Source organism: Astyanax mexicanus, chromosome 5 (assembly GCF_023375975.1).
Source record: "Astyanax mexicanus isolate ESR-SI-001 chromosome 5, AstMex3_surface, whole genome shotgun sequence".
NCBI classification, from domain to species: Eukaryota; Metazoa; Chordata; class Actinopteri; order Characiformes; family Acestrorhamphidae; genus Astyanax; species Astyanax mexicanus.
In genome coordinates this window covers 6,513,040-6,540,095 of record NC_064412.1, presented here as the reverse complement: position 1 = coordinate 6,540,095, position 27,056 = coordinate 6,513,040, and the positions used below count along the sequence as shown (strand labels likewise).

General features: G+C 38.1%; 2 protein-coding genes across 4 annotated transcripts in view; one reads left to right on the top strand and one right to left on the bottom strand.

Moving 5' to 3' along the window:
• Positions 1-27,056, bottom strand: part of pltp (phospholipid transfer protein) — a 188,243-nt gene that overhangs the window by 5,405 nt on the left and 155,782 nt on the right. The window lies entirely within an intron of this gene.
• The window catches only part of slc12a5a (solute carrier family 12 member 5a), a 297,781-nt gene that overhangs the window by 168,627 nt on the left and 102,098 nt on the right, over positions 1-27,056 (top strand). The window contains exon 2 of one of the 3 annotated variants that reach the window (XM_022675608.2): positions 17,576-17,605. The exons of the other annotated variants lie outside the window; for them this stretch is intronic. Coding sequence (XP_022531329.1) covers positions 17,576-17,605 — 30 coding nt within the window. The remainder of the gene's footprint in view (positions 1-17,575; positions 17,606-27,056) is intronic. 3 annotated transcript variants of the gene reach the window in all.

Genomic DNA, 27,056 nt, shown 5'->3' with positions numbered 1-27,056 from the left:
AAGAATGAGGGAAAAAGGAGAGGTGGAGGTGGAGCTGAAAGTACAAGGTTCTTCCAACGCTCAACACCATGCTCATCGGAACACAAACACACACACACACACACACACACACACACACACACACACACACACACCTACATAAGTGGCGTGGAGGAGGAGAGGTGAGATCATGTAAAACATTCATAATGAGAGAAGCTGTGAGAAATCTACTGTCTGAAAGTTTAGCTTTAACAGGTTTATTCCACTCTCTGAATCTTTCAGATTAAAAAGCGCTGATCTTGAACTCTGAAATGAGTTCATCTGGAACTCCTTTTTAATGAGACGGACTCCTCTCTCATTATCAGCAGCTTTTAACATAATAAGAGTTACATCACCACCTTACCTCACACAGATGATGATTTGGAGGAAGGCAAAAAGCACATTTCCTGTTATTACCCTTAGTGTGAACAGAGTAAAGGTTCATTTTTAAAAACTAAAGCAAAGAGCATTTAACGCAAGTAAGTTAACTATCTTTACTTTCATCGTATATGTTCTTATACACAGAGTTTACAGTAACAGAGTAGAACGACTTCCCTACTGTACTTAAGTACTAAAATACTGTATCTGTGTCTATTGGAGTATTATATTTACATCACTACTGTACTTAAGTACTGAAATGATGTCTCTATATCTACTGAAGTATTATTTTTACTTTACTACTATACTTGAGTACTAAAATACTGTATCTGTTTCTACTGGAGTATACTTTTTACTTTACTACTGTCTTTAAGTACTAAAATACAGTATATGTATCTACTGGAATATTACTTTTACTTCACTTTTGTATTTAAGTACTAAAATACTGTATCTGTTTCTACTGGAGTATACTTTTTACTTTACTACTGTCTTTAAGTACTGAAATACTGTATCTGTATCTACTGGAGTATTATTTTTACTTCACTACTGTACTTAAGTACTAAAATACTGTATCTGTATCTACTGGAGTATTATTTTTACTTCACTACTGTACTTTAGTACTGAAATGACGTCTCTATATCTACTGAAGTATTATTTTTACTTTACTACTATACTTGAGTACTAAAATACTGTATCTGTTTCTACTGGAGTATACTTTTTACTTTACTACTGTACTTAAGTACTAAAATACTGTATCTGTACTTTACTACAGTATTATTTTTAGTACACTACTGTAGTTAACTATTAAATACTGTATCTGTATCTACTGAAGTATTATTCTTACTTTACTACTGTACCTAAGTACTAAAATACTGTATTTGTATCTACTGGAGTATTATTTTTACTTCACTCTTGTACTTAAGTACTAAAATACTGTGTTTGTATCTACTGGAATATTACTTTTACTTCACTACTGTACTTAAGTACTAAAATACTGTATCTGTACTCTACTACAGTATTATTTTTACTACACTACTGTAGTTAACTATTAAATACTGTATTTGTATCTACTGGAGTATTATTTTTACTTCACTGCAGTACTTAAGTACTAAAATACTGTATCTGTACTCTACTACAGCATTATTTTTACTACACTACTGTAGTTAATTATTAAATACTGTATCTGTATCTACTGGAGTATTATTTTTACTTCACTGCAGTACTTAAGTACTAAAATACTGTATTTGTATCTACTGGAGTATTATTTTTACTTCACTACTGTACTTAAGTACTAAAATGCTGTATCTGTATCTACTGGAGTATTATTTTTACTACACTACTGTAGTTAATTATTAAATACTGTATCTGTATCTACTGGATTATTACTTTTACTTAACTACTGTACTTAAGTACTAAAATACAGTATCTGTATCTACTGGAGTATTGTTTTTACTTGACTACTGTACTTAAGTACTAAAATGCTGTATCTGTATCTAATGGAGTATATTTTTATATGATTGCTACTGTGTTTCTAATTGGGTTCCTCCATGTTGCTAAGATGTTTCTTGGTGGGTGCTATGGTGTTCTATGTGAATGCTTGCAGTACTTTATTGTGTAGCTTGATGAGTGCTGTGGTACCTCAGGCGGTTGCTCTTGCGTTTGCGTTTCAGTAGTGGTTGCTGCTGTATTGCTATTTGTGTTCCACTAAGTTGCTAAGGTGTTTCTTTGGTGGCTGCTATGGTGTTCCATGTTGACTGCTGTGGTATCTCAGGTGGTTGCTGCTGCGGTGTTTCACGTCGATGCTTGGGGTACTGTATTGTGTTGCTTTTGCATTTCAGTGGTTGCTTCTTTGTTGCTAATCGGTTTTCTACAATGTTACTAAGGTGTTTCTTAGTGGCTGCTGTGGTATATCAGCAGACTCACGTTATTCCACCACACTGGTTTATGCTATTGCTTCTTTTTTTACCACACAAACACACACACACACACACACACACACACACACACACACACACACACACACACAGTTCAGTGCTGAGTGTCTCTTCTGTCTCCCTGAAGCCTTTTGAGCAGCACGTCGGCCATTAACTTGTTCCAACTGCAGAGTCGGAGCCATACATCAGTACTCTCCTGAAACGCAAACACACACAGCCACGGCAGGGTGGACAAATCTTTCCTGGAGTGTGGAGCGTGACAGTCAAATAGAGAGAGTGTGTGTGTGTGTGAGAGAGAGAGAGAGAGACACACACACACACACACAGAGAGTGTGTGATTTTGAGTGTGTTTGCTGTGCATCATGGTCACACATCCTCTACAGGCGCCATCCATCAATGCCACACCACACACACACACACACACACACACACACACACACACACAGGACAGGCCTGTAGTGCATCCTCCATGTCCCGTAGCAGCACTACAGTCCAGCCACCTGTGAGTCTGAACTCCACTGGATTGGTCTGTAAATGGGCTCAGCAGGTCTGATCCAGTCTTCAGCAGGTTCCTCCTCCAGCCCGTCGGACCGGCTTCACCCGGCTGGGTTCGGGCTTCATACAGTACATACTGTAATTTAAAGGAGAAGCAGTAAGTGCTGCTGGAGCGCCGCTCAAGCTGTGTAAATGTACTGAAGCAAGAAAAAACAGCCCTCAAATTCTGACAGTTATGACTTTCATTCTGCTGCGCTGTTCTACCGTAATTAAGCAGTTATTTCATAAGCTACTGTCAGAAACAAATAAGCCTTGCATTTCTAAAAGAGAAACTGTACACTGGGAAAATGCTGCTTGTTGCTAATCAGCTTTCCCCATTTCACTAAGGTGTTTCATGGTGGCTGCTGTGGTACCTTAGGTGGTCTCCATGGCATGTGAATGCTTTGGGGTACTCTATTGTGTTGCTGTTGCATTTCAGGTGGTTGCTGCTGTGTTGCTAATCAGGTTTTCCCATGTGGAAAATGTTTTTCTTGGTGGCTGCTGCGGTACCTCAGGTGGTTGCTGCTGTGTTTCTATTCAATCAGGTTTTCCCATGTTGATAAGGATTTTCTTGGTGGCTGCTGCGGTACCTAAGGTGGCTTCTATGTTGTGCCATGTGAAAGCTTAGGGTACTCTACTGTGTTGCTTTTGCGTTTCAGGTGGTTGAGGCTGTGATGCTATTCAGGTTTCCCCATGTGGAAAATGTTTTTCTTGGTGGCTGCTGCGGTACCTCAGGTGGTTGCTGCTGTGTTGCTAATCAATGAGGTTTTCCCATGTTGTTAAGGATTTTCTTGGTGGCTGCTGCGGTACCTTAGGTGGTCTCTATGTTGTGCCATGTGAATGCTTGAGGTACTCTATTGTGTTGCTTTTGTGTTTCAGGTGGTTGCTGCTGTGATGCTAATCAGGTTTCCCCATTTCGCTAAGGTGTTTCATGGTGGCATTTCATGTGGTTGCTGGTGTGTTGCTAATAGGGTTCCACCCTGTTGCAATGGTGTTTCTTGATGGGTGATGTGGTACCACAGGTGGTTGCTATGGTGTTCATGTGGTGGTTTCAGGGGGTTGCCACTGTGTTGCTAATCAGGTTTTCCCATGTTGATAAGATTTTTTCTTGGTGGCTGCTGCAGTACCCCAGGTGTTTGCAAAGGTGTTCATACGGATGCTTAGGGCAGTATTGTGTTGCTCTTGCGTTTCGGATGGTGGCTTGGGTAATGCACTTTGGGTACTGCTTTTTTGCCAATCAGGTTTCTCCATTTCACTAAGGTGTTTCATGGTGGCTGCTGCGGTACCTTAGGTTGTCTCTGTGCTGTGCCATGTGAATGCTTAGGGTACTCTATTGTGTTGCGTTTGTGTTTCAGGTGATTGCTGCTGTGTTGCTAATCAGTCAGGTTTTCCCATGTTGATAAGGTTTTTTCTTGGTGGTTGCTGCGGTACCTCAGGTGGTTGCTATTGTGTTCCATATTGATGCTTATGGTAAAATTGTGTAATGCACTTTGGATGCTGTTGTTAAGTTGCCAATCAGGTTTCCCCATTTCGATAAGGTGTTTCATGGTGGCTTCTGCAGTAGCTTAGGTGGTCTCTATGGTGTTCCATGTGAATGCTTGGGGTACTCTATTGTGTTGCTTTTGCTGTTGCTAATCGGATTAGACTATTTTGCAGTGGTGTTTCTTGATGGGTGATGTGGTACCTTTTGGTTTACTATGGTGTAGAGCTGCATTTTTTACACTGGTATATGAAGAACAAAATGTAATCTAGTAAATCCCAACAGACACAATGCATAAAACAACATGTCAGTCAGTGTGTCCCACTGTGTTCCTCATGTCTTTAATCCTGCTGGTGCGTATTGATCAGACAGGCTGTTCTCTGGACGACGCTGATCTCTCTGATTCCTCTCAGAAAAGACGTCACACTTTACAGCATTTAAAGATTCATCTGCATTTTCCGTTCCTCCGGAGCTCCGCTGAGGGTCTGAGCGACGTCAGATTTTTCCGTGAGGGTCCTCTAAAGCCTGCGTGTGCTGCCCCTGTGCCTCGCTCCACTTCCCCAACATGAAGCCTTTGAACCTCCGGCTTTTATTTATTTATATCCTTCATTAAATTCACACTGTTTAATTAGGGGTTTTATTAGAGCCTGGGCGTTTTTTTTTTTTTTTCAAAGTGGCAGAGCTTTGAAGATCGAGCGGCTTCATCAAAAAGAAGAAACAGTTCAGAGAGAGAGAGAGAATATGAGAGAGAGAGAGAGAGAGAGAGAGAGAATATGAGAGAGAGAGAGAGAGAGAGCGAGAGAGAGAAAGAGAGAATATGAGAGAGAGAGAGAGAGAGAATATGAGAGAGGGAGAGAGAGAGAATATGAGAGAGAGAAAATATGAGAGAGAGGGAGAATAAGAGAGAGAATATTAGAGAGAGCGAGTAGAGGGAGAGAGAGAATATAAGAGAAAGAATATGAGAGAGAGAGAGAGAGAGAGATTGGTGGGTCGACATCCACATGTCACATCAGTTTTTGTCCTATTTAATAAACATGATTTCGACTTTTGATTTTCCCGCCAAATGTCGGTTCCTTCACAGCTGTTCTAAAAGCCATTGTTATAACTGACTGGGTTTGATCTGTTTTTAAAGGCATTGTTTTGTAGCTAAGATCAAAAAGCCTATCAGCCTGCTGGGGGGAATTAAGAAGCACTAGCCTTTGTTATTTTTTATTTTATTTTATGCTGGTGGTTGTTTTTTATCATATAATGTTTTGAGCTGTTTGCTGTGGTGCTGGACTCTCAGGGCCCTATTTTAGCGATCTATAGGCGAACTGTAACCATGCAGATTTGATTTAGGACATTATTAGTATTGGTCAGTGTCTTTGGTATAGTGAGGATGCCAAAAGTTTGTTGTGCCTTGCACGGCTTGAAATGCACCAATTCTGCATAATTTTTTTCATTAATCATGGTTGTATTTTGGGGGTAACTTTAAAAGCCGAATCTTTGACCTGTGAAGGTGCATGAGCAGCTCATTTATGGGAACAGCAATGATTTTTGCTGTTTATTTCTGTTTGATTATTGTTGATGTTAAAATTGCACACTTATGCCTGTCCATGTGTGTGTCCAAGATAGATAGATCTGACTGTAGACTGTAGTCTAGGTTTTAAACAGTCAGTGGAGCACCTGTGTTTTCCGCTGCCAAGATATCAATACACCAGATTTTGCCTTGTTTCCATGGGGTTTATATGCACAAAATACTGCGTAGCATGTTGTTATCAACTGATATCGCTAGCAAAGCTAACCTGGGGTAATGCTAACAAAAATAGCTGTCTTAATCTAATACAGGTTTTGTCATGTATTGTGAGAGAAGTTACAGATGTCTGTGTATAGCTTAATTAAAGCAGTAAAACTGTACTGTGTAAATTGTGTATGTGTGTCCTCTCTCCTCTGTAAGAGTTAATATACACACACACAACAGGCAAAAGTGGTTACCATCATGCTCATTTATCCTACGATAAATCAATAATGTAATTATCATGTCAGGCCTAATAAGCACCAATGAAAATCTACTCACAACAAAATAGAAAAAAGCCTTGATTGTCTTTCAGGGGTCCTTGGGATTGATGTTTTATGTTGTTTTATGCCCTTTATCTTATTTATAAAGCATCTGTGGCTTTAAATATCGTTACAGATAATAAGAAAATAAGGATATAAATCTTCTTTTCTCCACCCGTGTGTTTAGTTTGTGTATTTGTGGAGCAGTGAAGTGAAACAGAAGCAGATAGGAAAGGAAATAAAATGGAAAAGACTGTTTTTTTGCCCTTTAGTACCAAACAATTAAAGCTGCTTGAATTAACCAGCTGTGCATCTGGGGAGGCTGTTGGTAATCTTAGGAAGCCCTTATACTCTGCTCTACACACACACACACACACACACACACACACACAGACACACACACACACAAAATCACACAGAGCAGATGTTTGTGGTGAGATAAGGAGCGGATGGGATCTGATTGAGTGGATGGAGAACACAGTGTAGAGGAATGCTATTAGATCCTTGCTCACTGAGCTCACTTTTTAAGCTGCACTACATTCTATACCATCCCTAATACCTCACACTCTCACATTCCCACACACACACACACACACACACACATCCATGTGCATTACCCATGAGAGTCAGCGATGTTTGAAGGCTCTGCGTGGCTTTTATTGAGAACACAGCTATGATCTCTCCTTGTGTAATCATTCCCGGGCTAATTTTAGCAGCAAGCTGTCACCCAATCAGAACGCATCAAGAAAGTCTTTCTAGTGAAAGACAGCTTTGAATCTCACACATTTTATATGTGCAATTTAAATGAGGGACACAGTTGAACTGTGATTAGTCAGCGATCACTGTTTAGGAGAATAGAATAGAATAGAATAAAATAGAATAGAACAGAACTAAGCCTTTCAAAATAACCATTATTTTTTGGACGATAGAAGTGTCAGAAAAAAAATCTATATTATATTATATCATATCACGTGTATTAATTTTTATTTAATAGTTTACATGTAAAATTTGGTGTCAGAAGTGGTTCGTTTAAAAAGATGCAGAGCTTTCAGATCTCAAATAATGCAAAGAAAACAAGTTCATATTTATAATAAGTTTATATAAGTTTTAAGAGTTCAGAAATAATCAATATTTGCTGCAATAACCCTGGTTTTTAATTATGGTTTTCATGCATCTTGGCATGTTCTCCTCCACCAGTCTTACACAGCTGTTGGATAACTTTATGCCACTCCTGGTGCAAAAATTCGAACAGTTTCATCGCTGCTCTGTTTGGCTTGTAAGCGCTGCATCGCTGCTAGGTTACCTGTATGTGGTGGAAAGCTTCAGTTACAGTGCATTACCGGTTGATAATGGCACTCATAGAATGCCTTTCAGCCAATCACATTGCAGGGTCGGAACTAACTGTGGTATAATTTACAATAAGTCGATAATGCAATAATTGTGACGGGTCACTGCGACAAATCTAAATGTACCATGTAACTGTGAACTTGAATACTATGAATACTATCATAACATTTGAATGTCTATAAATACATGTTATCTGGGTTCTAAACACATCATATTAATTTTATTGATTCTTAGTAAATAATTCTAGATGGCACCTTCACTTTATTTTCCTTTATTTTATTGTTAATAAGAATCCCGAACAAGCCGAGGACACTGTCCCTGTCACTATCTACCCTTTGCTCTTTATTCTTACACCTTTTGGTGTGTTTGCTGGGAGTGTGTAGTGTGCACTAAATAATAGAATTTCATGAGCTGCATGTGGTGCTGAAATTTGGGTCGTTCCTGGATGATTCATTTCCAGAGAGACGTAATGAGAAGCACAAAACAGAAAAGTGGAGAATCATCCATTCAGTTATTACTTCTCCTATAATGTTACACTGCAATTTCAGAAATATGAGCTCGTCTTTTGACAGAGACAATATCCAGGAGGTGTTTAAGCCAGATATGTATTATTTCTGCCTCTGATCTCAAATAGCAGGGGTGTCCAAACCTTTCTTGTTGGGGGCCAGAAGGAGGAATACAGGGGTTGGACAATGAAACTGAAACACCTGGTTTTAGAGCACAATAATTTATTGTGGTGACGGACAGTTCTGGTGGAAACAGGAGAGTTGAGGTGCACATTGAATTCTGCCGTGATTTGATCAGCCGTGGTTTTATGTTTTTTGGATACAATCCGAGTTAGCACCCAAACATCCCTTTCAGACAGCTTCCTCTTACAGCGTCCACAGTTAATCCTGTTGGATGTGGTTCGTCCTTCTTGGTGGTATGCTGACATTACCCTGGATACCGTGGCTCTTGATGCATCACAAAGACTTGCTGTCTTGGTCACAGATGCACCAGCAAGATGCTTTAAGACGAGTTGAAGTCACTTAAATTTATCTGAAATTAAATTTATTTAAAAAAAACAATTGCAGAAAGTTGCGAAACTTTAAAAAAATATATTTTATGCATAATTTTTTTTTTCCGGTTTAGGTTTGATATGACATATTTTATGTTTGCTTGTATTTTGATTAGATTAGTTTAGAGGTAAGCCTGCGTTTTCTCGTATTCTGCTGTTGGTGATGTCTTGGGTTGCATACGTTTGAGTGTGTGTGTGTGTGTGTGTGTGTAATGTCAGTGCTTGGAGAGTGTATTAAACTAGGCAGTGCAGATGCCTGTTGGAGGCTGTCCAGATGAAGTGTTTTAATCAGACTGACAGGCACTAATAGATTACAGGCGGGGTTAAAAACTGCTCTAAACTGTGGCTAGAGTACAATTAATTCTCAAGCTGACCTAACAGTCCTTTGAGACTCTAGGTTTGTGTGTGTGTGTGTGTGTGTGTGTGTGTGTGTTTGGTACATTTTCAGCACTACAATGTCCCAGAAAACAGAGGAAAACAGGGCTAACCTACATCTCTACACATTAAAAAAACATCAGGAGGGTCGTGAATTAGAGTTTCTGCTACTGAAACGGTTTCTGCTACTGATGGTTAGAATATTGTTGTTGAAATTAGATAGCAGCTCCTTAAAAAGAGAAAAAAGAGACTGGGTCTCATTTCGGTCCATTGCATGGTCCATTATTGATACCTTAATGATGCTCATCTAACATTAAACAGAATATCTACTATTTGCAATTGGAATCTCAGCTGATTGTAAATGATTCTCAATGCTTATGCTACAAAGTACAATCCTAAGTGTTAAAATCACAGTTTAAACCTGTTTTAACATGTTTTGTAGGTAAATGGGATTTAGTTGTGGTGGTTTCCCTGATGGAGCGTTATTCACCCTCTTGGTGTTGGGTTGGATAGACCAAGAGTTATTATTGTGTTATGGAAGAACCATTGCTATTTTGGCAGACATTGATATATATTTATATATATATTCTGTGGAATAGCTCACATTATATAATGTTCTATGTAGATATTCTGATATACGCGGGTAAAGTTTCGAAAATATACAAAAATAAATTTAAGCAAACTTTGAAAATATTGAATAAAAAATGTTGAGAGTTCGTTTAACCTGTGTTATGTTATGTAATAATGATACAGTGTTAAATTAAGTTAAATTAACCTCTAATTTTTAACTCTTGTGGCAGAGTCATTGTTCTGGTTATTACATAATTTCATACCATACCATTTCTTTTTTTATATGTAGTGTATATGTGCAAAAATACCCCAAAAAAAGGATATTTGGCTGTTTAAAAACATATATTATACTTGTATAGATTTACTAAAATTTATACAAGTAGACCAGGTAGACCACTTTTGTTGGATCGAAATGATAAAACAGTGGATCTTATCTTTAGTCCAGGAAAACTAAACTAAAATCTGCTCTGCTCTAACACTTCTCAATTAAAAGTTAGATTTTCTTTTTTAACAGGAACTCCCAAACTCCCACAGAGGGTTAACCTTAAAATCAACCCTAAAAACTAACCTAAACTTAATTTTAACCTAAAACTTAAATCTTACTCTAAACTTAGCATTTAAAGATTAAGTTTAGGGTTTAGGGTTAGAGTTTAGGGTATAGGGTTGCATTTAACTAAATGTTTAGTTACATTTAATGAACATTTAGCTGAATGTTGGTTGAGCATCTATGAGGTATCAACTATGGACCATCCAATAAAGTGTTATCAGAGACGGAGAGATGAAGAGGGAGTGAGAGAGTGAGAGAGTCTCATATTAACCACTCTTGACTCTTCATCGATAAGCTCTCAGTCTTCATTTATTACTCAAAGCTTGTCCACACTCACTGTAGTCAGAACACACACACACACACACACACACACCAAAGCAACAGATTACCACCTGTACACGTACCACCTGTCAATAGAGCTGAAAGCACCTTTCACCGCTCATATATCAATCAAAATGCAGCTCATCTAGCTGACCAATCGAAGCTCATTGTTTTCACAGTAATTTTACTGATACGTTTATCCTCCCGACATCAGACTCTCCCATCGATCGTCCTGCAGTTTATATGATTAGTGATGAGCAGCTCAAACTCTCAATGCAGTACATTTCACTCTGAACTCAAAAGTTAGTTTCCACCTACACTCTCTTCACTCTGAGGACTTGAAGATATTGAAACAAAAACAAATAATAAAGTAATTTAAAGTAATCACATCACAGCAAAATGCAATTTGAGAACAGTTCAATTGTAACTTGTTCACACAAGCAGACACACACCAATATAATATAAAATGAGTTCAAATTATTGCATTATATTTGAAATGATTGACTTAACTTTGTTTTATTAGTACGTTAAAGCTGATGTCCATAAGTTTTGGGATTTAGGGGATTTAGTGCCCTCTCTGGTGAGAATGGGTATTTGCACAGAGAATGCGGAAGAATCATTGTAAACTGCGCGGGTGTGATGCGGTCTCCTTTCAGAGTGGATGAATCCAATTCCAGGTTATGGTTCAATCAGAGAGAGAGAGAGAGAGAGAGAGAGAGAGAGACAGTTCGGTCTCTCTCACGGATCTCTCTCCACCGTTTAAACGCCAATCCGATACTAAAAGAAAGGATTGACTGAAGTTCAGTTCACTTATTTACTCTATGTAACATTTAAGTCTTGAAACTGAGTTGAAGTTACTTACATTTAAATTTACTTAAAAAAGCAAATGCAGAAAGTTGCAAAACTTTTTTGAAGTAAATTTTACTCACCATTTTTTTCAGTGTAGGTGAATTGTTTAGCTGCAGCTCCCTCTCCCAAGTTGCGAATATAGTAGGATTCTGTGAAATTTGGCAGCACAGGTGTATTATGCAGATGAGATACGACCCTACTGCCTGGGAGTAAATACTTGTGCAATGGGTGCACAGAGTATCTCAAATAACTCAAAAACCCACACATTCTTTGACTGAATACAAATAGTCGTTTTACTGTATCTTTTAAGCAACTGAAGTTCTGCACTGACCGAAAACTCCTCTCCACACATGAAGCCTGAAATCATGTACAGAATGCTCCAGTCTGATGTAATGAGGATCATGTTGATCTGTATAGAGCAGGGCCTTCTTCCAGTACAGTGGGTGTGTATGAGGAGACTCTGCTTAACATGGTAAACAGAGAGCTGAGAGAGACTCAGTGCAGATATTGACAGTTGGACCCTGTTCCTGTCTCTTTGGCAGCGCCTGAAGTGACAACAGCAGTTCATTGTCTGACAAGAGTCTCTCTCTCTCTCCCTCTCTCTCTCTCTCTCTCTCTCCTTTTCTCTATCTCTCTTTCTCTCTCCCTCTCTCTCTTTCTCTCTCTCATTGGCTCTGAGGTGGAAAAAACAATGAAGTTTCCTGAAAGGAGGTTTTAGATTATTGGCAGCAGGCAGCGCTGCTGTTTCTGCTGCACTGGTTTGATGTGACAGCTTCAGTTCATTCACCTAGGCAGAAGAGACAGGTGCTTTTGTCATTAGGCTCCACCGGGATGAGAGTGAGAAAGGAAGGAGAGGGGGAAGAGAAACAGAGAGAGAGAGCTGGTCAGGAGGAGATAACTCTCAGGCTCTGTTCAGGGTTTGATTGCTGTTTAATAGACAGATATTGTTTTTTTGAAAACAGTGCGAGCCATACACACAAGGCAGAGTCATACACATTGTTTTAGCTGTAATTCTGTATTAATGCATTATTATGTGGAAAAAAAATAAAACAATTGGTATTGGTATTTTAACATATTTAGACTAGTGGTGTCAATCAATATTCTGTGATTAACAATGTTACTCTGACTAATCACACTTTTCACAAGTTTTTATAATAGATATTTAAATGTAAATGTGTATTGTTTTTCATGTTAAGTGTAGTAGAACTCAATGTCCCAGAATCCTTTTCTGTTTCCGCACCATTTATCTCTTAGTATCCTGTACAGCGCAACCAATAGGATGAGTGTAAGGCACGATTGCCATGTTACTAGCCAATCATTACTGAGAAAAGGAGGGCCTCAGAGTCAATAGTGCCCTGAATGTGGTGTGTGAGTTAATTGCGTTAAAAATCAATAATACATTACTGATTCTAAATGAACCGTGTTGTAACGCTGAATGCTGTAACGTTGACAACCCTAATTTAACGATCTTCTTGTGAACTATATTAAGAGATGAAGGTTATATACTGTAACTGAACATCATAAGTGTAAACATTTGGGATGTTTGTGACTCCTGTATCTACTATAACTGTAGATTAATCCTTCTTTATATTCATTTACAGAAACAAAAAAAAGGAATCTTAGGGGTAACTGTTCTTCTCTTATACTTATTCTGCAGAGAGGTAGAATTCACCAAAGCACATAGAAAGTCAACTCGCCGTCAGTGTAGAGTATAGGCAAGTACTGTATAAGTAACTAAAATCCTTGGGTCAGACTCTGGTCCAGATGTTTAGGTCTAAAAACGCTTTAGAACATGGTTAAGAAAAGTTCTTGGAGGAGTCTGTCTTATTTGAACCCCAGACATTAGTTTGGGGTTACCATGGATTACCATGACTAGATCCAGAGATGTCTCAGAGACCTTAGTCTTAGACTGTAGTTACAAATACACAGTCTGAGAAGAGATTTTTTTCTATCTTACTCTATTAGAAATCAGCATTAGAAATAATGTAATCTTTGTCAAGAATAGGGAGACTCCGCCCACATAGGTGATGACACAGGGTATAAAAAAAAACAAAGCAAAAGCTTTGCTTCAAACCTTTGGGTCAGACTCTGTTTAAGTCGTTCAGGTGTAAAATGCTTTAGAATATGGTTAGCGAGGTTGTTGGAGGAGTCTATCTTATTTAAAAACCCCAGACATTAGTTTGGCTTGATCTTGAGTGTTGAAATGAAAGAGAGCACTCTGAAACAATACTGTAGAGTCTAAGAAGAGATTTAAAAAGAGCTATTATGTCAGAACTATTAGAAAATCAGTATTAGAAATAGTCAGTCATTCCACTAAATCATTTTAGCAATGGCCAAAATTGCCAAGAAAGAAAATCATAGGAAGTTCTGAACAAGAGCAGACCACAAGATTGTCTTCAGCAATCTCATCAGATCATTATGGGACCTACAGATATCTCTTGTTAATGTCTAGAGATCACCTAGAAAAAGATTACCAGTTTAAAAATCTATACTTTTTTAATTAAAAGTAGTTCTTATGAAATTAAGCCATGTATTTGATTTTTTTTTTTTGAATGGCTATAACGATCACTAAAACCAATGCAAAAAAGTCAAATTTGCAACTACTGCTTTTAAGAATTTGTTTCGGGGGATACATCATGAAATGTTAAATTTTGGAAGCTGTACATTTTACATGTTGTAAAAAGGATTTAAAATGTATTTTTTTTCTTATCAGTAGCAGATTGAAAAGAGGTGGTGGCTGACTTCATATGTATCGGAGGAGGCATGTACTAGTCTTCACCATCCTGGTGTTGGGGGGCATCAGTAGTGATGAGGGGAGTCCTAATGAGTGGGTTGGGTAATTAGCCTTTTAAATTGGGTGGAAAATTAGATACAAAAAATTATAAATAAATTGAAATTGAATAAGTTATTTCTTTTTCTCATGACAGTGATGTGTAACGCTTGTGTATTTTTTAAATAATGTGTGTAATTGTGGCTGTATGAGAGGCAGACTTTGAAATATCTTTGAAGAATATAAATGAATGAGAATGGATGTGCTCTCCATCACTGTACGCCTTTTTTTAGGAGTTTAGGAGCTGCATGAGTTACCAGTCAATGGCTTCCTGTCATTAAGAGTTATGACTGCTGTGCACACACACACACACACACACACACACAAACACACAGTATATACATATATACATATATATATAAATATGCTATCAGTCTGATCTGGAGAAGATGTGTTTCATTTCTCAGCCTGTGAGAGCTCCGTTGTGTTGAGTGTTGAGTGGTGATGTAACGTTTGACAGGAGCGCATGAATTATTGAACTCCAGGAAGAGTCGTGCTCTTCTTTGTGCTGTTCAAAGAGATGTCACTGGAGGAACGTGAGCCGAGAGACATGAGTTTTCAGCACGTGAACGGATCAAATACGTCCGAATCCCGCGTGACTGCAGATTACGGCTGTTTCAGACGTGGGTGAGAAGAAGGAAGTGACAGCAGGACGTTTATGAGCTCTTAATATCCAGCACATGCTTATGATTTCCCCGCTGTAACACACCTGATCTAACTCATCAAGTAATTATCAAGCCCTTCACACACTGAGCCAGGTGTGCTGAAGCAGGGAGGACACCAAGAGGTGTGAAGAGTGAGGTCCACAGATGAGAACTTCTGCACTTTTTAGTTTAAATAAAAAAAAAAATAATCAGCATCATCATCGACAACATACCAATGGTTTAGCAGCAGTAAAGCCTCTGAATACTTGTGTGAATTGAGTTATTTTTCACGTTTTCTGAAAAATAAGATAATATTTATCTGAGAAATCACTGAATATGTAACATCTAATCCAAACTATTTTAATGAAAATTCCTAAAGAAAACAAAATATTTAAGCTATAATATGTGTAACATACATATATTATCAAAAAATAATTGCAATGCTATTTAAAAAAAAATGACCTGGCACAGTAAATTAATGTATGTCTACCTAATGTAAGTAATATATTAACAGTTTATCTTCAGGATATTTACCGTTCCTACTTTAATAGTAAGTGTCCCTAAGTACTTTGTAGTTACATGGTAACAATCCATGTAACTACAGTGTAACTACTTATGAAACATGCAGTGTTATAGATTAATTACAAAGGTACAGGTTATGTATTTACACATGTGTATTAAGGTTCATTTTGACTTACACATGTGTACCAGGGTGAGTGTACTTTTACACATGTGTAATAGTGTGTGTGATAAGTTAAATATAAACTTCTTCAACAGTTTTTTGAGCTGATTGAGTGTTTTGAATACTAAAAATCAAATATTATCATGGAAGGACAGACAACTATTCTGCTAGGCCTGAACTAGTAGGCTTTTGGGCTGAAGTAATTAAAAATAAGAGTGTTCCTCATCAGGTGAGCTAACTGATGAACGTCTTCCTTCTTAATGGTTAATAGTTTATTATTATAAGCTTTTTTATATAGAGACACATTTTTTTTTCATTCATCTGGACCTAGCAGAATATTTTGTCTGTCTTCCCATGATCACTTAGAATAATGATTTTTAGTATTCAAAACACCCAATCAGCCCTAATTACAAACCAGACAAGAGCTGTTTGAAAACTCAACTTATGCTCAAGTTATCACAGACACTATTGCATAATGTAATTGCGTATGTGTAATTACACTTGCCCTATTACATGTGTAAGTACACTCACCCTGGTACACATGTGCACTTACACAAGTCAAAATGAACATTAATACATAACCTGTACCTCTGTAATTAATCTGTAACAACGCATACTTCATCAGTAGTTACACTGTAGTTACATGGATTGTTACCATGTAACTACAAAGTACTTAGGGACACTTATTATAAAGTGGGACCTATTTACCTTAATATGCTTACCTTAAAATGCTTTATTCCTGTTACTTCACAAATATGTTATTAATATGTTATAGATTGTTCTTGTTTTTAAAACACTAATGAATTAGGGTTCTTTAAACGTACTTTAGTAAAAAAATGGTTCTTCAAGGCTTAGGTGGATCCTTTATAAATACATACATATAACTGTATAATTATATAGCTCCAAAAAATGATAAAATATTATTTTTTTTATTGCTAAGTTTCTCCCATTTTTCTAATCTATTTAACTGCTAGTCCACTGCATATCCTCAATCACTTATGATGCCACAACACAAGGGGGGTGAAGACTAGCACTTGCCTCCTCTGATACATGTGAAGTCAGACTCCGCCTCTTTTTGAACTGCTGCTGATGCAGCATTGCCAAGCAGCTTCACAGTTCAGTTTAGATACATTAGCTCACAGACGCAGTCTTGCGCTGATCAACATCACACTAGGAGTGATGAGGGAAAGTGAAAGAGCACCATCTACTGTACCCACCCTGAGAAAGCAAGAGCAACTGTGCTCTCTCAGGGCTCTGGCAGCTCATGGCAAGCTGCATGGCTAGGATTCGAACCAGTGGTTTCCCGATCATAGTAGCAGGGCTTAGTTATGTACACGTGTTACATTAGGGTGATGTCCTTGGGAATTCTACTATTTCATCTATTAAATCACAATGAGTAAAGCAAGGTTATTTTGTGGATGTCTTGGATGTAGGTTTGTAATTTAGCAGTATTGCAACATTTGTATTGGGGTAGTAATAGAATAAAGTCCCAAAAGCACCGCATTGACCCCAAACTGATGGCAATTTTGTCTTCGTTTATTTGGACATTATTAAAACTGAAATCTGGGATTATAAAGCTAGGTAGTTTGGATGATCCTGTTCACTGTTTTAGCATCTTACATTACATTTGAGCTACATTAGCCTTGTAGCTAAAAATAAAAAAGACGCTAATCACACATTAAACATTTTTTTGGTTATTTAATAACTTTTGGCATAAGAAAAGTAAAAGGTGATGCTTGAAATCCAAGTAATCCAGTGTGTGAAAGGTTTGCTTGCTTTCTTTTCTGTGTGTCTTTTGGTTTTAAAAGTGTTTATACATTAATTTATTTAATTATTTGCTCAAATATGATTTATTTATTTATTTGCATGCGTATGATTTATTTAATGATTTGCTTATTAATTAATTTGTTTATTTATTTATTTATTTATTTTCTGTTCTAAAGCTGTGTGTGTTGTGTGCGTTTCTCTCCAGTGGTCAGCACCACCTGCCCAGCCAAGAAAGGTGAGACTCTGCTGCCATTGCAGGCGTAACGTGTGTGCGTGTGTGAGGTGTGTGTATGTCGTGTCATGTTACGTGTGTTTGTGTTATTTTTTATCGTGTATGTTTTTTTTGTTTTAATGTTTGTGTGGCCTTGTTTGTGACAAAGGCACATCTTTATGTGGAAAATGAAAAACACACTGATTGTGTTTAACGTAACACAACAAAACAGCGTCGTCCTTTACTGGACGCAGAGATGTGTTAAACTTTCACAAGTTATATTTCATAGTTTAACACATCTGTTTTGAGAGTGTGTTGTTGTGTCTGTGTTCTTTTGTTATGTCTGTGCTCTTTTATCTGTGTGTGTGTGTGTGTGTGTGGTATGTGGTGGTCCCTGCTGTAGCCTTACTGCAGTCTGCCTCCAGAACTGGGGCACAGGAACAGCGTTAGTAACGAATTAACGATAAAAACTCCAAAAATTCAGTTTCTTTTATGAAGATGTGGATTTCATTGTCCAGCAGGATTTCAGGATTTGGCACACTGCCCACCCTGCCAAAAGTACCAAATGGTCTTATATAATAATTAACAAATTAAATAAAATAAAAAAATCTGAGACATTGATTTTTGAGGTTTTATTGGCTGTAAGCCATAATCATCAGAAATAAAAAGAAAAAATAGTTAAAATAGATCACTCTGTATGTAATACATCTATAAAAATATATTTATAATATATGAGTTTCACATTTTTAACTGAATTACTGAAAAAAAGTCCCTTTTAATGATATTCTATTTTTTTTTGATGATCTAATATATTACTGAGGTATATTTAAGAGTTCCCTTCATAGTATTTTTTCAAATATTTTAAGACAGTATTATTATTATTATTATTATTATTATTATTATTATTATTATTATTGTTGTTGTTATTATTGCATTGTTACAATATGATTGTGCATAAAATTATTATTGCAGTATTAATTTCAGCTAAAACACAATGACTGATTTAGCAATGTATAAATTAGCAATCGAGGAGTTTGGCCTTGGGAACAACCCATGCAAGCTCAGAATTGAAAACAATACATTTAAATGGTTAATTAATCAATTAATAAAATGTAAATTGTATAATCTTGGGCTGGGAGGGGGGGGGTGTTACAGTGTGGCCACTAAAACCTGTAGTAAATCAGTATGGAGAGGCAGTCAGTCTGCGTCACTGCACAGCTTGAAAAGGAAACTAAACAATCACTCAGTCTCACCCGTCATCTCTTTAATTACAGCCAGACGCTCAGCGAACACTTGTGCTTGTCAATCTTTCACGCGACCAACACGCATAGCGTCTTTCCAGCCCCTCCCCAGACGACCAGTGCAGCTCTGCATGCTCCGGGGATTACGCCACACCAGACCAGCTATAAAAACGAGGAGGCAGCCAGAAGTCATTCAGACCGAATGAAAGCCAGCGCGGCTAATCAGCGAGCAGCACAGCCACCACTGGCAGCACATTTGCGAGTAATCTCAGCAACCTGATGAGGTTCTGCTCGGCTCAACTGAGCAGGAACATCAGAAAACATGTTCTCATGTCCCAAAAACCACTGTGTTAATGTTGGTCCTCATTAAGATCTTCCCACATTAAAATGGGAGGAAAAATAACCAGTTCTACGGAGCCCCTACAAACAGAGGTACGATATGAGTACTTTTTTGTACTCAAAGGTACACTCTTCATAATTGTACCCTCAAAGGTACAATATTGGTCTTTACAGGGCCAGATTTGTTCCCTCTGAAGTACAAAGTAATTTCTAACAGCAATAAGTACAGATTTGTACCATTTAACCAGCCAAAAGGTACATTCAGTATTATGTATTATTGTACTGATAAACAATATATATTTTAATTGCACATTTTTTATTTGAAAGCCAGACAATTTTGGATCATCAAGTTTTTGAGCCATATTCAGTTGATGATAATGTTCATAATCTTTATAATCTTTACTGGCACCAAAAACATGCAACATGGGTACAAAAAAGGTCTTTCACTGAAAGGTCCTTTTTTTGTACCTCAATATAAGGTACAGCCCCAGAGACAAGCTTTGTACTCTTTTAAGTACAAATCTGTACTTACTTTTCTTAGTGTGTAAGGTGACATCATGTAAAAAAAAAAAAAAAAAAAAAACTAATAAAAAGATCCTAAGGTGTGGGAACAAGATAATTAAAATGTGGCAACGAGATCCTAATGTGCACTGCAAAAAACTAAATCTTAGCAAGTGAAATTTTCTAAATTTAAGGCAATAAATCTTATTTTCTTCTCTGATTAGACTTTTTGTCTTACTAAGCATTTTATGTGTTTATTAGATTATTTTGCTTATTTTAGGGATAATTATCCTAATTATTCTTACTTAGAATTTGTACCTTATTTTAAGTAATTTGAACTCAAAATAAGCACAATCAAGCAGCAATCAAATTATTCTGATCCTTGCGTGCAAAAACAGGGACTTTTTTGCTTGATTTATGTGTTATTTCACTCATTTTGAGACTTTGCCATTGCTTTTGCTTACCCCATTGGCAGATTTTTTTGCTTAATATACATATATTTGTCTTAATTTGCATATATTTTGTCTGGTTTTTGCCAATGGATTTTTGCAGTGTGTGGGAACAAGATAATTAAGGTGTAGTAACGAGTTAATTGAATCATAGCCATTAAGGCGTGTCCAAGAGGTCCTTTTTTACAGCTAACAAAGCGAGCAGCTTTTTCTCAGGTGCTCTGCACAATATGACTGCGTAAGGAAGGTAACCAGGTCTGCATACTGTCTGTGTCTCAGCCAATCAGCTTTTAGTGTGAGAATTAAGTATCTTTTACTTAGAATTACACCATGTTTTACTGCAAGAGACTCCAAAATATCACCATCATTCATTCAGAGATGAAAAAAAAAACTATTCACTCTCTATTTTCTTATGAAAGATTATCCTTGGATTAAAGGAGCTTTATTAATAATGTAATATTCAGTTTTTTCATGGGCATTCATTTACAGAAAAGCAAGCGTTATTATTCTTCAGCTAGATTTAGTTAACTCGTTCCCACGCCCTACTGATCTCGTTCCCATGCATTATCTTGTTCCCACGCATTAGGATCTCGTTCCCATGCCTTATTTATCTCATTCCCATACCTTAGGAGCTCATTCCCATGCCTTAATTAACCGTGGCCACGCTTTTTTTTAGTTTTTATAGAATTCTTGTATTTTTTAATATCTCAGTTAGGGGTATGCCATATCATATCGTATGCAGTAATAAAATGTAATTTTCGTTTTGTTGATTTTTTTTTTTTATTCAGTGATTTATCATTACGCCAAGAGTATTGTTATCGCGTGAAAATACCATAAAATATTGTGATATTATTTTAGGGGTATATCATCCACCCCTAGTCACAATGCACATATTGATACTGAATTATTACCCAGTCCTAGGTGTATCAGATTATCATTGGTCGCCCTTTAACCCTCCTATTTTGTTCACCTGTCAGGAACAGCAATGGTGTTCCAGGGTCATTTTGAACCGGTGCATGTTAAATCTGATCTGAAACCCAGAAAAAATCCTTACAAGCAGTGTAAATATGTCACTACTAACGACATTACTAATTATTCTATTAATATTTAGTGCAATGGTGTTCCCTACCTCTAACAGGTAATGGTTTAATTAGGATAATTCACTCATTTTTCATTTTAAAAAAATACATGTTCAAACTTTTTTTTAAATGTTTCACCACTTTAATACACTTTAATACGTTTAAAAGACCAACATATAAAACACAAATGATACATAACATTGAAACATGGCATTGCAATTTTGTTGTAGTTTTTGTAGTTTTTGCAGGGGTGGTTGAAAATATGTAAGATGAACCATTTTTTATATTATATGTTGATTACTCTAATTAAGGCAAACAGAAGGAGTTTCATACAGAAAAAATACTTTTTACTATTTTTTACTAGCTTTTCAAACTTTAAAACAGGTCAAATTGACTCGGAATATAACAGGAGGGTTAAACTTTATAAACTTTGTCTTTGTGCTGTATTGTTTGTTGTTGACGCGTTCTGAGCAGCATGATGCATGGAGGTGCATGGTGGTCACCTTTTGGAAAATGAGCCATTACATACTGTTAAATCAGAGATGCCTGATGTGTCTGTTTGGAAGTAACACTCCGTGCCGAGGTCTAGAGAAGGAAGTGAAAAATTGCAGCTATTTTTAGAGCAGAGCATTGAGAGTAGAGGTTTATAGTCTCCAGTGGGCAGGTATTATCTAAAGCTGTTGCAGTCGGGGGATAGCTGTTACAGGTAAAGCAGCTTCAGCACTGTATATAGAGCCACTGATAATGCATGGCACTGTCTGCCTTATCTGGCCCAGCCAGATCCTTACAACAGTCTCTCTCCTTCCTCTCTCTCTCTTCGCTCTACTGCTATAACATGGTGGGTTGTAGAAAGCTCATAACAGTGGCTAATAGACTGTGCCATGGCCCATCAGCTCCTCCAGCTAACTCCGGCTCATTATTCCACACCGCCGTCTATTAGCGAGCGCCCAGAAAGGATGATTTTAAAAAGCATTCAGCCTTCTATTCTCAGATGTAAAGGACTGATGGCACCAGCTGTCAAGGCGGTGAATGCTTAATAGCTCCCCCAGAATTGTGCATTGTCACTTCACTCCTACAAAGCCGCCACACTTATCCAGACACATATCAGAATATCTATTTTTTGCCATCGGCTATATTTATACGTTGATGAAACGTATCTCGGCCGCGTTGTGAGTAGCGCAACGCTGTAATCTGTATCGCTGTATCCTATATTTGAAAGTGGATCTGTGTTGTATAGAATATTTAGATGCTGTGAAATTTTGAGATGCTATTTTACAGTATTATGTGTATTAAATTATAACACTATAACAACATAATGAGACAGTAAAACAATTAAATTCATTACAATGGATATACTGTGCACATTAAGGGGTTGGACAATGAAACCGAAACACCTGGTTTTAGAGCACAATAATTTATTGTGGTGACGGACAGTTCTGGTGGAAACAGGAGAGTTGAGGTGCACATTGAATTCTGCCGTGATTTGATCAGCCGTGGTTTTATGTTTTTTTTATACAATCCCGATAGCACCCGAACATCCTTTCAGACAGCTTCCTCTTACAGCGTCCACAGTTAATCCTGTTGGATGTGGTTGGTCCTTCTTGGTGGTGTGCTGACATTACCCTGGATACTGTGGCTCTTGATACATCACAAAGACTTGCTGTCTTGGTCACAGATGCGCCAGCAAGTTGTGCACCAACAATTTGTCCTCTTTTGAACTCTGGTATGTCACCCATAATGTTGTGTGCATTGCAATATTTAGAGCAGAACTGTGCTCTTACCCTGCTAACTGAACCTTCACACTCTGCTCTTACTGGTGCAATGTGCAATTAATGAAGATTGACCACCAGGCTGCCTCAATTTAGCCATGAAACCTCCCACACTAAAATGACAGGTGTTTCAGTTTTATTGTCCAACCCCTGTGCATACAGTATAAGATTAGGGGATCAATTTTAGTGACCTATAACTGGATTTAGGGTGTTTCAGTGTGTCTTCAGTATAGTGAGAGCACAAGAACTTTGCCTTGCCCTGCTAAAAACATGCAAAAGGCATGTATTAATTGTCATGTGTTTTTGGGCATAACGTGATGTATTGGAGTTCAGTACAGATGTATTTCTGAACTCCGATACTAATTTAAAGGTGGGGATGCATGGCGTGAAAATAAGGTAAGCCAAAAGACTGTTGACGGGGTGTAAGATAGCAATGAGCATCGTAATGCGCCTTACACAGGGTGTATGATAGGGCCCTAGGACTCATATAAACAGAAGAAAAGTAAGGCATAGATGAGAAATATTGTAGTTGTAGTGATCGTAGTGGGGACATTTGCTTAAGTTACGCATAGAGTGGTTTGGAATTGGGTAATGAAGTTCAATGATTCTGCTTTTTTAGTGAATATGAATTTTTTGGGATGATTACTGTTGTACAGTCCATAATTTAGGTTCTTTCCGTTGGTGTTCCACTAATACAAAAGCCAGAAACACTCTATTCACAGCTAGTTTATGCTTATTTCAGTTTACTCCATACAAACCTTTCCTACACAGTCTTACAGTTGTTGCCTTTTTTAAGGTTAAATTTAGTTTACAGCATCCTAAAGCCTGTGCTTTAAAGGGGCAGCGATAGCATGAAACCACAAATAGAGGTCATTCTGCGAGGCTCAAAAAGCTCCTTTTGAAGTGGCGGTCTTATTAGAAAATGTGTCGTTTACCCTGCACACACACACACACACACACACGCACACACTCGCTGAAAATGGCTGCTTTTAAAAGCTTAATGGAGCAGCAGCTCAAAGGGGCTTAACCTACAGCTGCCGGACAGCCAGGGGAAAAAGGCTGACATTAGCCTGCTTATGTGAGGAAAACACACTCACATACACACTTATATATACACACACGGTTTACAATAAAAAAAATGAGAATACACTGCATTGACTAAAAGAGTGTATGATGAGCTTTGGCCTGGGGAGTGTGTTCATTTTCTGATGACCAAGCCTCAGATGTGTCCTGTGTGTACTCTGCTGTTGTTGGGGTGCATTTAATGTGGTCAGCATGTTCTTTAGATGCTGTTTGGATGTTCTCCTTGCAGGTTTGTGCATCCCAGAGTGTGTGTGTGTGTGTGTGTTAATCTCAGGAGAACACTTTTTATTGTGGTGAATCTGCAGTTATCATCATTTAATGGTGTTTTTACCACTGGCTCATGCTCTCCTTTGCTCGCAAACACAAAAATGCACACACACACACACACACACACATACACACACACTCTTTCTCCAGGCCAGGTTCACACCTCCACTTCTTTTTATTTATTTATTTTATTTTATTTCAAATGTTCTCCTAAATTTAAATGGCCATTTACCAAAACCACTCATTGGGACTCTCCCTATCACTAGCAATACCCCAACACACCAGGAGGGTGAAGACTAGCACATGTGAAGTCAGACTCCGCCTCTTTTCAAACAGCATTGCCGAGTAGCATCACAGCGTACTTGGAGGAAAGCGCAACTACTTGATTCTGATACATCAGCTCACAGATGCAGCCTTGTGCTGATCCACATCACCCTTTGCAGTAATAAGGGGAAAAAGCGCTATCAACTGTACCCACCCAGAGAAAGAGCAAGGCCAATTGTGCTCTCTCAGGGCTCTCGCAGCTGATGGCAAGCTACATAAACAGGATTCGAACCAGCAATGTCCTGAACATAGTGGCAGCACTAAGCCCACTGGACCACTCAGAGCCACATGTCCACTTTTTACTGATGGACTGATGAGTTTTTTTGCATCTTATCTCTCACTGGGTCCAATTAAGACCCTTTCTATTACCTGAGAAAAGGTGAGAAAGCCAAAGAAAAGCCAAAGAAAGAATGAGAGAGAAAGAGAGAGAGAGAGAGAGAGAGAGAGAGAGAGGGAGAGAGTTGGCAGGCAGGCAGAAGGAGAGGTCACACTGAAGGATGGTGTGTATGAGTTGGGCACAAAGGTGTGTGTCTGTGTGTCTTTATGTGTGTGTGTGTGTGTGTGTGTGTGTGCTGTTAATTTGAGGAGCTTTTCACACCTGCAGGGTTTCTGTCAGTGTCCAGACGAGCCGAGCCAATACCCCGGCCCACTCACACCTGATGAAGCTTCGTCTCGCTCTCTTAAATCAATCCCAGCATGCTAATATCACCCTCCCTCATGTTTTTTTTTTTTTCCACAGACCCTTAGTTCTCCCTTTTCTCCTTTTTCTACTTTTCATTTCCTCTGTTTTTTTTTTGTCTCTATCTCTTTTTCTTTCCTGCTTTTGAATTCCATATCCTCTCGTGTCTCGTTTTACCAAATCACATTCGTCATGTAGGAGATTTTAGGGATGATAATCAGAGGAGGATGTATTAATAGGGCTGTTACGTTAGACTTGTAAGGAGGGAGTAGGTAAGGGATTTTTGTTTTTTAAACCAGCACTCGGTTAAAATTTACATTGTAGATTCTCACGGGAGGCATCAAAACAATGAATGAACACATGTGGAGTTTTATGTACTTAACAAAAAATGACCTGACCTCCACAGTCACCGGACCTGAACCCAATCCAGATGGTTTGGGGTGAGCTGGAGCACAGAGTGAAGAAGGCAAAGAGCCAACAAGTGCTAATAAACACCTCTGGGAACTCCTTCCTTTAAGACTGTTGGAAAATTTTTCATTTCAGGTGGCCACCTCTTGAGGCTCATTGAGAGAATGATGCCAAGAGTGTGCAAAGCAGTAATCAGAGCAAAGGGTGGCTATTTTGAAGAAACTAGAATATAAAACATGTTTTCAGTTATTTCACCTTTTTTTTTTTTGTTAAGTACATAAAACTCCACATGTGTTCATTCATAGTTTTGATGCCTTCAGTGAGAATCTACAATGGAAATAGTCATGAAAATAAAGAAAACGCATTGAAAAGAGAAGGTGTGTCCAAACTTTTGGCCTGTACTGTACATAAACAGTATGGTTTGATTTGGTTTACCAGAGCACTGAACGATTAACCGATCACCTGATCCTCTTGGACTTTTTTTGGGCAAGCTGTACTGAATCTGCTGAAGCCTGTAATCATTATTTGCGAGTGTGTGTGTGTGTGTGTGAGCAAGTGTGCATGTGCTCACCCACAGGCCAGCTCCTGATTGTCCAGTTAAATCACGTACAGCTTCCTATTAGCCGCACTCTAACAGGGATTAAAGTCTGGACTACATGAGGAGAACCCCACCACTTCAAACACGTCTAGCCTTACTACTCCGCCTACTGCTGAGATCCACCACTGTGAAACTGACAGAACCCTACTACCCAAACATGAGGCTAGATATCACGCATATCAATGACCTACACCAGGGCTCTTCAGTTCCTGCTCTGGAGGGCAAGTGTCCAGCTGAGCTTCTGATTTCCCCTCTCAAACATTCTCTATAAACTTGGCAATTAACTGAGTGCTTGAATCAGGTGTTTTTTAAGCAGCGGTGCTGGATATCAGGCCCACCAGGACTGGAATTTGAGAGACGCATCATAGACCAAGTTGTCAAACTGGGTTATTTATAGGCAGACACTCTTACAAAATGCCATTTCTCAGTATGGGTTCTTGTTGATGTTGTTTTTGCATTCTGATGTTTTTGCAATCTCATGTTTTTGGCTTACATTATCTTTTACTACCCCAGTTGCATTTCAAAACTCAATTTAAAAAAATGTATTTACCAAGAACAGTTAAAAGTCCCAGATGTGTTCTTGCTCTGCCCCAAAAAGCAAAGATGCATCGTTTGGTGGCTTACTGAGTAAAACGAATGAAACGAATCCATAATTTGTTGTGAACTCAATGCTGACACATTGGCAAAAGTTATTGTATTGTACGTAAAAAGGGGTGCGTGGTTCTGCCTTTCAAAAAT